This window comes from Microplitis mediator, chromosome 7 (genome assembly GCF_029852145.1).
Source record: "Microplitis mediator isolate UGA2020A chromosome 7, iyMicMedi2.1, whole genome shotgun sequence".
Classification (NCBI taxonomy): Eukaryota; Metazoa; Arthropoda; class Insecta; order Hymenoptera; family Braconidae; genus Microplitis; species Microplitis mediator.
This window is the reverse complement of record NC_079975.1, coordinates 22,456,161-22,466,933: the sequence shown is the minus strand read 5'-3', so window position 1 is coordinate 22,466,933 and position 10,773 is coordinate 22,456,161. Positions and strand designations below refer to the sequence as shown.

The 10,773-nt window shown below is 28.2% G+C and overlaps 2 protein-coding genes across 2 annotated transcripts; one reads left to right on the top strand and one right to left on the bottom strand.

Moving 5' to 3' along the window:
* Window positions 1-15: 15 nt before the first annotated feature.
* On the bottom strand, window positions 16-6,665 carry LOC130672379 (armadillo repeat-containing protein gudu). Its single transcript, XM_057476927.1, has 8 exons — window positions 5,826-6,665; window positions 5,323-5,613; window positions 5,005-5,253; window positions 3,957-4,520; window positions 2,523-2,927; window positions 1,891-2,112; window positions 1,708-1,823; window positions 16-481 (listed from the first exon to the last, which is right to left on the bottom strand). The coding sequence occupies exons 1-8, from the start codon at window positions 6,180-6,182 to the stop codon at window positions 448-450; spliced, it is 2,238 nt and encodes a 745-aa protein (XP_057332910.1). The 5' UTR covers window positions 6,183-6,665; the 3' UTR covers window positions 16-447.
* A 1,117-nt stretch (window positions 6,666-7,782) lies between these two features.
* LOC130672382 (uncharacterized) lies at window positions 7,783-10,698 on the top strand. Its single transcript, XM_057476935.1, has 4 exons — window positions 7,783-7,987; window positions 8,919-9,224; window positions 9,319-9,521; window positions 10,351-10,698. The coding sequence occupies exons 1-4, from the start codon at window positions 7,783-7,785 to the stop codon at window positions 10,543-10,545; spliced, it is 909 nt and encodes a 302-aa protein (XP_057332918.1). The 3' UTR covers window positions 10,546-10,698.
* Window positions 10,699-10,773: the final 75 nt, after the last annotated feature.

Sequence of the window (10,773 nt, the reverse complement as noted above, 5' to 3'; positions counted from 1 at the left end):
ATTGGAAACAGAAGCTTTGAAGTGTGACGTCTATTCAAACGTACACAGGTGGTTATACAAAAGCAATATTTATTTAAATTAAATTATTTAAATTCTGTATACTTTTGGGAATAATATTTATTATAAATAATTATACTTTAGTCTGTTATTTTATTTTAATAGAATAATCATGAGGGCTTCGAGTTATTTGTAAGAGATAAATTTTATTTTACATTGAATTACACTTCTCGCAAGTACTCGATATATGGTGGATTTAAATATATAAAAGTATGTGGAAGAATTTCGGGGGAGATGACGACACAACTCTGCGAGAAAAATCATGTTCGCAAACCTATAATTTTGTTATAGGGACGTAATTCTGATCCTATTTGATGAATAACTTTTTTTTTTATTTGTTTAATATTTTTTTTTACATTTTTTGATGGTACTTTTTTTTATTTATATTATTTAGGTGCAGTAATCCATTTCCTCTAGGGTATTGCTGTAAAAATATTATAAAATAATTATTGTTATTAATTTATTAAGGGTGAATTTAATTAACGATGATTTTTTTTATATTTGTTATTAAGAGGTAAAGAGGTCTGAGATACAGAAAAAAAAGAATATTTTTGTGATTTTTTTTCAGAGTGCCTTCGTTATTAAAATTATTAAAACTTGTGACATTATTAAGCATCATTCCAAGAATATTCTCATAAATTTTCATAGAAAAATATTTAAAAATAAGCAAGTGGTAGTGGGGAGAGACGAGTCACCTAAAAAAAAAGTCTCCATGCCGCAGGCAGGATAACTCATGACTGCCTCATCTGAAATCAAAAAACCGAAAAGATTTCTTTAGTACATAAATTTAACTTAGATTTGAACAAAGGATTTTTTTTTTTCAATAACTACTTATTTTTTGATTAAACAAAAGGAAGAATTTTTGGGAAAAATCAGAGTTTTTTGATTGCACCTTTACCAAAAATTCAAAAATGAATATTTTGTTTATTCCTTCGTTCAAATCCAAGATAAATTTATGTACTAAAGAAATCTTTTTGGTTTTTTGATTTCAGATGAGGCAGTCATGAGTTATCCTGCCTGCGGCATGGATACTTTTTTTTGAGGTGACTCGTCTCTCCCCACTACTACTGGCTTATTTTTCAATATTTTTTTATGAAAATTTATCAGAATATTCTTGGAATGATGTTTAATAATGTCACAAATTTTACGAATTTTGATAAAGAAGGTACTACGAAAAAAAAAATCTCAAAATTATCCTCTTTTTTTTTTACGACAAATTGCATTTACTTTACTCATTTTCGTGCCCACGGATGGTGGAGAATTGATTTCAAGTCAATAGGTCCCGGAAAAAAAAAGTTATCGGTGGGTCGACCCCTCAGAGGGCCACTTTTGTGTTGTGAGCTGCTGTGAGATGCTGTAACGCGTCTGGGGGCACGAAATAATTTTTTTGTCCCTTAGGCCAGCTTCCCCCCTTAATAAATTATATTGCAGTGCGAATATAAAATAATCTGATATTAGCATATTATTAATCCACATGTAATAACTCATGCAAAAGAATAAAATTTAGAAAATTATTTGTCAATTGAGTAGATCAGGAAAGCTGTAATTCCTCTCATAACAAATTATTATCTTTATTATTATTATTATTATTATTATTATTATTATTATTATTATTATTATTTATAATTAATAATTAAATATTAAACCTACATCCCACCGAAATTTAATTTTTCAGTATTGAGTGCAAGTTTCCGGATGTTCCGAATAGTTGTCGCCGCTGCTATTTGAACTTCCGGATCATCGGATCCAACAAGACGAAGTACATGCTGAAGTTTTTAACAAAAATAACAATTATCATCAATTAAAGTTGTTTAAGTTAATTTTAAACAATACCTTAATAACTCCGCAGGTATGCATAGTAACACAATTCAATGGTTCTTTACTTAGATGATAAAATGCTATACAAACTCCTTTAAGTACATCTTTATTTTTGCTGTTTGCATAATTAACAAGAGGTGCGACAGCATTTAATCTGCCGAACTCATAATTATTGCGGTCCCATTCGCAGCAAAATGCTATTGCTAGAGTAAGATTTGCTCGCAAGTCTTCATCTTCCTAAAAAGTATATCATTCAAAATTTTAATACAATACACTGTTAGAAATTTTTTTTTTTAATTTTAAATTCCTAAGTCATCAACGTCATAAAAATTAAAATTACGGATTTGATTTTTATTATTTAAATTATTGTCGATAATTCAATTAATTTGCAATAGTTTTTATTTTAAAACTGACAGTTATTTGAAAAACCTCAATTTTAATTTGAAATTCTTTTTTTTTAATGGATAATTAATTTTCAAATACGATAAATTTCATAGCAAGACTTTAATAAACTCGCAATTATCAAAAACTAGTTAATGTTTAAAAAAAAAAAACTAGTACTGTATTTTAAAAATTTCAAAATTAAAATCAAACTCAATATTTTGATCAATAATTATTTAGCGTTGGGAGAAAAAAATTTTAATTACCGTATGTACAAGCTTAGCTAATTTTTGAACAACACCGTGATCAGTAAGTATGCCCAGATTTTCTGGATTTACAGCAATTTCGGCGATTGTCGCGCAAACAGCAGCCAGTACTTGGTTATCATCACTATCTAATATAGACACAGTGAGTTCAAGACCACCCACAAAAGCGCGAACCATTTCGGGCGAATCTTTAGCATATTTGATGCAAGGGACAAGTGCTCTACAAGCATTGCGTTTTATAACATTACTTGGATGTTTAAGCAACGACCATACAAGACGAACACCATCAAGCGAATGAGATGGATCGTTTATAACATCCATGCATTGTTCATCTTCAGCACATTCCTTAATAACTAATGGTAAGTTTTCTAAAAGAGGTTCATATGTTCCACTTAGTAATCTTATCTGTAAGTAATAAATTTTATTACTAATTAATATTAAGGGGGGAGCTCGGCTGCCCAATTTCAGAACACAGTAACTGACAAAAATAAAATTTTTGAAATATGCATCGAATCATGTTCCCAAGACTCTACTGGAACTAAAAATACTAAAAAATTGATTTTGAAAAATTTGTCACTCACTGTGTTTTGAAATTGGGCAGCCGAGCTGGCCTGAGATACAAAAAAAAGAGCATAGTTTTGTAATTTTTTTTCAGAGTATCTTCTTTATTAAAATTCTTAAAATTTGTGACATTATTAGGCATCATTCCAAGAATATTCTGTGAAATTTTCATAAAAAAATATTGAAAAACAAGCCAGTGGTAGTGGGGAGAGACGAGTCACTTTAAAAAAGTCTCCATGCCGTAGGCAGGATAACTCATGACTGCCTCATCTGAAATAAAAAACCAAAAAGATTTCTTTAGTACATAAGTTTATCTTGAATTTGAACTACTTATTTTTTAATTAAACAAAAGGAAAAATTTTTGGGAAAAATCAGAGTTTTTTGACTGCACCTTTACCAAAAATTCAAAAATGAATGTTTTGTTTATTCCTTCGTTCAAATCTAAGATAAACTTATGTACGAAAGAAATATTTTTGATTTTTTGATTTCAGATGAGGCAGTCATGAGTTTTCCTGCCTACGGCATGAGACTTTTTTTTAGTGACTCGTCTCTCCCCACTACCATTGGCTTATTTTTCCATATTTTTTTATGAAAATTTCACAGAATATTCTTGGAATGATGCTTAATAATATCACAAATTTTAAGAATTTTAATAGCGAAGGTACTCTGAAAAAAAAAATCACAAAAACATTCTCTTTTTTTTGTATCTCAGACCTCTTTTCCCCCTTAATACTCTAATTTTTTTTTTTTTTTTTTTTTCAATTAATTAATAAAATTTGTATTCGGTCATGACAGTTGGCACTGTCTGAGAATGTCCTTAAATGTAATTTCAAATAATGAACGGACACTTAAATAATGAAATTAATTGAGTACCAATTTCGGAAGGCCGTTGTTAATTCTTAGCACATGTCTATTTGCCGGATCAACACAACATTCGGCTAGCGCACCTACGACATTAGCAAGAACTTGTTCGTCTTCATTTTCTTCAAGAAGTGGTACAAGAGAAGCGACCAAATTATTTTGATTAAATCTGTATACATTTTCTGGGCTTATCGCACACTTCCAAATCGCCCCAGTTACCGCAGCAAGGAGATTTTTATTGGAACGTATGCTCTCGCTTTGAATCAATCGACAGAGAGGATCCAATCCACCAGATTGTCGTACCATGTCACGTGTTAATTTATTAGCAGCACATTTGAATATAGCAAGAGCACAATTTTCTTCAAGTTTCAAACGCTCTTTCTCTACACGTCTGGCTTCTTCATTCGCTTTTTCACTCAGAGCATCTAGTTCAGGTGATGATTCAGCTGCATGACTACTTTTGTGGTGATTTATCAATGATTGGGTGTATTTACTGCTAGCAGCTTCACTGTCGCAAAGATGTCGTACTATTTCAGATATAATTCCTATTTGTTCAAAGGCCAATCTAAATACTTTCTATTTGTTATATAGAAAATAATAATAAATTTAAATAAAATTATATATACACACAGAAAAAAAAAGGATTTCTTGGTGCAAGAAATATTTCGCATTATGAATTTAAGAAAAAAATATTCTTACACTGTAAAAAATTTGCGGATTAAATCCGAAGTGACTGCGGATTTAAATAAAATCCCGACTACTCCTAAATCATTCTGTTGAAAAGACAAACTCCCGATTTACTCCGGATGCAGAATGATTTTTTTTAAATTCCGAAACTTCAAGTGACGGAGTGAATTCGGATTTAAATAAAATCCGTAACCGCTCCGAATTCACTCCCGATTTGTTACAGTGTAAGACTAGAAAAAATTTCTTCACGCAAGAAAATTTTTATCGTGCTAAGAAAATTTTTATTTTCAATTTGTAATGCAAAAAATTTTCTAGAGGCGGGTAAAAATTTTTTGCGCCAAGAAATCAATTTTTTCTGTATATTTTTACTAACTAAATCAGCGCATTGTTGGATTGCTCCCATAATTGGAATAATAAGTTCAATGTGAGTTGACTGAAGAAAACGACTCATAAAAAATACAACCCCATGCTTTCGAAGTTCTTCTTTAATCTTCGGACTACTGCTCAAAGAATTAAGAACTTTAGCACAAGCAATAGCTACTGCGACATGTTGTCTTTCACTTTCATTCAACAGTTCGGAATTTCGTCGTAAAACATTATCGGGAACGTCCATTGCATCTAACTAGCAGCGTTAAAAATTTAAATAAAAAATAATAATTAAATGTACAGTAAAATAATAGATTATTCTTACTATCAAAGCAATACCCGAACGAATGCGAATTTGTTTTCTAGCTTTTCGCATCATTGCAATACTGGCCATTGTTTCTGCAGTTAATATTCTGACATCTCTCGCTGGATGTTTAAGTAATTCAATAAGCGGTGATACAATACCTAAATCAATAAGATATCGACGTGTCTCAGAACAATATCCCATTTTTGATAAAACAGCAAGAGATCCTAGTTGGCATTTAACGTCTTTCGTTTCTAGAAGATTCACAAGAACTTCTAATCCACCCATTTCACGTATTGCTCGTTGAATTGACTTTATTAAATAATTATTATTAATATCATTATTTTTATTACTAACAAAAATCTTTTAAATTTTAATTTTTATAGAGGAGAGTCAATATAAAACGGAAGCACTATTTCTATACTTTTGTATTTGCGGCCCTTAGAGGACATAAATCTCAGGGCCGATAAAATTATTAAGTAATTAATTATTGAAGCGTATAATATTTATTATTTATTACGCACCCGACTGTCAAGTTTAAAATTTTTAAGAAGACATAGAGCGACAGTTGTAGCCGTTTGATTACCAGCTTTTATATATTTTATGAGTTTTTGTAACTGCCAAAATTCGGAAGCGTGTTCGGGAGTTTTATCTTTCACAAAAGGTGTTTCTTCATCGCTTTCCGACTCAGGTTCATCATCAGAACTGTCTTCTTCGGCAGTTTCATCAATCAAACAATGCCGGGGTCCATTACTTTCGGCATCGAAATTTTCACTTTTAATTGATGATCGTTTTTTCGACTGACTCTGGATCTTTTTTTCCCCATTTTCAAATGTCGTTGATTTTTTTTTCGTACTATTCGATGCTTTTGCAGTAGACATTTCTTATTAGTAACAATAATTTATTAATTATTATCAATAAATTTTAACCAAATTTATTATAATAAACTATCTCTGGTCCGGTAAATTTTGTCGCACAACTTCACGGTGCTTAATATTTATATTTTTAAATTTAATATTCAAAAATTTACTAGGAAGATTTAAATTGTAATGAGTTTAACTATTATTGATTATACAAATTTTTTATATAGAAATTACAGTTTAAGTACCAGAAGTTTGATCGATTGTTTATGGCCTTATATAACATGAACTTATAGATATGTATATATAAATATGTGGAATTATTTGCATATTCTTTATTACTGTAATAAATTTATAAGAAAAAAAAAATTATAGATCACATGTATTTTTTTTTTCTATACGAAAATTTTTATATTTTTAGTAAAATTACTGGAGGGTAACGAGATCCAGGAGCGGGAGAGCTAAAGAAATTTTGAATTTTCAGTAAAGAATTTAGTTGAAAAAAATAGTGATATATTTAATTAGAAAAAAATTAATGAACGTAAAAATATATAGACTTGAAAAAAAAAAATATAAAAAAATTATGATTCTAAAGTTAGCCGATGAATAATTTTTAGATTTAAAAAAAAAAATAAATTATAAAAAAAAATATTTAAAAAAATTGCACTTATAGTTTTTAAAATTTTCTACATATGCATTTTTCAGTTTTTTTTTTTCTTTAAATGTAATTCTTCAAAACTAAGTCAAAAAATTTTTAATTATCTGCTGGCTTCAGGATCGTGAAAAAAAAAGAAATCGGAAAATTGCTAGTTGTCTGTTAACTTCAGGATCATAAAAAATTAGTAAATTTTAAAAGATTTCTCCGTATTTCGCGCCAAATTTTTGTGGCAAAACTGTAGCAATAATACTGTAAATAATCGTTTGAAATTTTAGGGAATGATAAACCCAGATAAAAATAAACCCGGCTTAAAAAACGGCCCTTAATTTATTCAGTGAATTCAAAATTTAAAATCTAACTCAACATAATTAATTATTTTAAAAAATTAATTTTTCTCAAAATTTTTTCATTCTCCGAAATTTTATATGAGAAATCATGAGATTCTATCAGATTTTATGACATTTTTTAAGCAGGACAGTCTTCAACTTTAATAATTTTCCATCTAAAAAATTATTTGTTACAAAATGTTCAAAATTTTTCTTATAAACCATAAAATAATTAAATTAAATTTTTGTGTTTATAATTTTTTACTAATTACCATATAGAAAAATAAAAATTTTTAAATTTCCATCAAAATATATATCAGTTGCATTCAACTTTCAAAAAAAAAAAAAAAACAAATAATTGATAAATTTAAAAAACCGGTTCAACAAGAATATAAATAATTATAATTTTTTAAATGAAATCTATAAGAATGCGATAGTGGGGGTGGAAATCGAGTACTTTATCCAACGTAGACTTGATTTGAAAATAAAAAAAAAGTACAAAGATAGATAATAATATAAATAAACAATGATTAAATATACAAAATATATGTGCGTCAATTGACTCACACTAACAGAGATTTGTATGTAATGAGTACAGTATTGATACAGTGATATAGTAACTATAGTGGCTTATTCGATGGCCGGTATTTTATCTCGTACCATTCGTTTCCCATGGACTTTGAGCTCTAGGTTACTAATAGCAGAGTACACGAGTGAAAATATAATAAAAGTGATGGAATCGACAAATTGTTTTATTGGTAAAGAGGATCATCATAATGGTGTTTTAGTTGATTCAACCAAAGAACCCTGCACAGCTGATCTTGTTGTCAATCGTTTGCGAGGTATATATGCACAATTATTTATATCTGCAAATATATATATATGTATATATATATTACGTAAAGTATTATGTAAATATAAATGTATATAAAACGTCATACTGTGTTTGCAGTACTCATTTTATTACGATAGATGTCACTTATATGTATGATTTAAATTTGAATTCAAACTTATGTATCAAAAAATGATTAAAAAAAAGTTGGCGCGAAGTATTAATTTTTTTAGAAAAATTACACATTAAAAAAATTCTTGAAATGCTTACTTAGAATGAAAAATTTTACAATTAACAGGTAGTTAATTACTAATTATTCAAAATATTAATTTTTAAAAAATTAACTTGACCATAGAATGAAAAATATTAAACTTTTAATTTTGAATTTAAATTTATCAAAATGACAGAAAAAATTTGCTGCAAACTATTAATTTTTTTTGAAAGAAAAATATAAAACTTTTAATTTTGAATTCAAATTGTGTTTAAAAATTACCAAAAAAAAGTTGGCGCGAACTATTAATTTTTTTTGATAAATCATAAATTTAAAAAATTCCCTAAATGGTTATTTAGAATAAAAAATTAATCAAATTTGTAAAATTAACAGGTAATTAATTATTAATTATTCAAAATATTTATGTTTAAAAAATTTATTTGACCATAGAACGAAAAATACTAAACTTAATTTTGAATTCAAATTTATGTATGAAAAAATAATTTAAAAAAAGTTGGCGCGAACTATTAATTTTATTAAAAAGATAAAAATTAAACTTTGATATAAATTTTTATTATAAAAAAAATTGCTCTTGATTTTTTCCATAAATTATCATGCTCATATGATAGTTAAAATTTTTTAAATAATTAATAAAAATACTTATGTTAATTATTTTATATTAATTATTATACTGTGAGTTCATTGATTGTTAATACAATTTTTTTTTCAGCTTCACTTACAGAATGGACAAAAAACAACAAAAAAACTGTATGGTTTCGTGTTGAAAGGAATGATGCTGATTGGATTCCCCTTTTAGTTAAAGAAGGATTTCTATTTCATCATGTAAAAGAACAATATGTTACATTATATAGATGCTTGACGTCTGATAAAAACATTCCCCCTTATGCGCATACGAATTTAGGGGTGGGTGGTTTTGTTATTAACGATGATACTAATGAAGTATTGGTTATAAAAGAAAAGTATTCGGCTCACAAATCTGCTAAATGGAAATTACCAGGTGGTTATGTTGAACCAGGTAAATATAAAAGGTTTTTCATATTTTTAAAATAAAACACCATCAGTTATATTGATATTGTAATAAAATTTAAATTTGAATGAAATATTGTCAGGTGAAAATATTCCTGAAGCGGTTGAACGAGAAGTATTTGAAGAAACTGGGATTCGCGCTAAATTTAAATCTCTTGTTGGATTTAGACACGCACATGGTTACGCTTTTGGATGCAGTGATATTTACTTTGTTGCCAGATTAGTTCCAGAAACATTAGAAATTAAAAAATGTACTCAAGAAATATCCGAGTGTGTTTGGATGAAGGTAATATATTATTTTATAATCATATTTACCCTAACAGCCACTTTCGCTTTAAATTGACAGTAATTTGACAATTTAAATTACCGAAATTTGCTGCCCGAATTCGCCGACAATTTGACAGCAAAAGTTGTAAAGAAAAATTTGCGGTTAATTTTTCCTCAATTTAGAAGTAACTTTTTTTACTAGAAAAAAACCCCAATAAAAGTTTTCTTGAATTTTTCGTAAAATGTCCGTCAACTTCGGGCTTTTCCGTTTTTGACGACAATTTGTATACAACTTTTGAAGTGAATTTGCATTCTAATTCGGGTAGTAAATTTACGTCAAATTGTACAGCAAATTGTATACAAATTGACGTCAAAAACGGAAAAGCCCGAAGTTGACGGACATTTTACGAAAAATTCAAGGAAACTTTTGTAAAGTTAACTTTTGCTAAGCACTGTGCTATCCCTGAAAGCTAATCTATCTCTTCAAAAAATTGCTATTCAGTATTTCTGGTCTGGTTAACGTCAAATTCTGCAGTTTCAAATTTTGAATGTAATACAAATACAACATGCACTACAAATTGACGTAAATCTTCAGCCGTAATAAGAATGCAAGTTGATTTTAAGTTGCGGAAAAAAGATTTGAATAATGTACCTGAAGATCGGAACTTTTTTCGTGCAAGTATTTGCACCACCAAGTTTTTGCAGTCAACTTGATATTTTATTTCGGTTGTAAATTTCTGTCAAATTGCGATCAAAAAGGCTGTCAGGGTATATATTTATATTTTAAAAAATTGAATCATTTTTTAATTTTTTGGTATTCTAATAATTAATATTTGTTTCATATCAAGCTCGAAGATTACGCAAATAGCCAAGACGTCTATAGATTAAATCGTTTTATTGCCAATAAAATGATTGAATTATTGAATTCTAAAACAGAAATTGGATTAGTAAATGGCGAGCGACCGAATTCAACAGATCCAATTTGGATTTATGTGATAACTAATGATAACGATAAAAAAGATTTACCGCCTATTAGAAATTGATAGTTTAGAAAAATAAATCAACTGTAAGTGATGCGCAAAAAATATAAGTTATATATCATTCTTTAATAATAAGGTATTAGGACCATAATTTCAGAATTACATATTTATAAATATGTATGTTGTCTATAATAAATAAAAAATTATTTCTTTCTACTTTTTTTTTTAAATTAGTTACTGAGAGCTCGATGCTCTAAATAAATTTCCGCGATAATTACCCAGGAATTATAT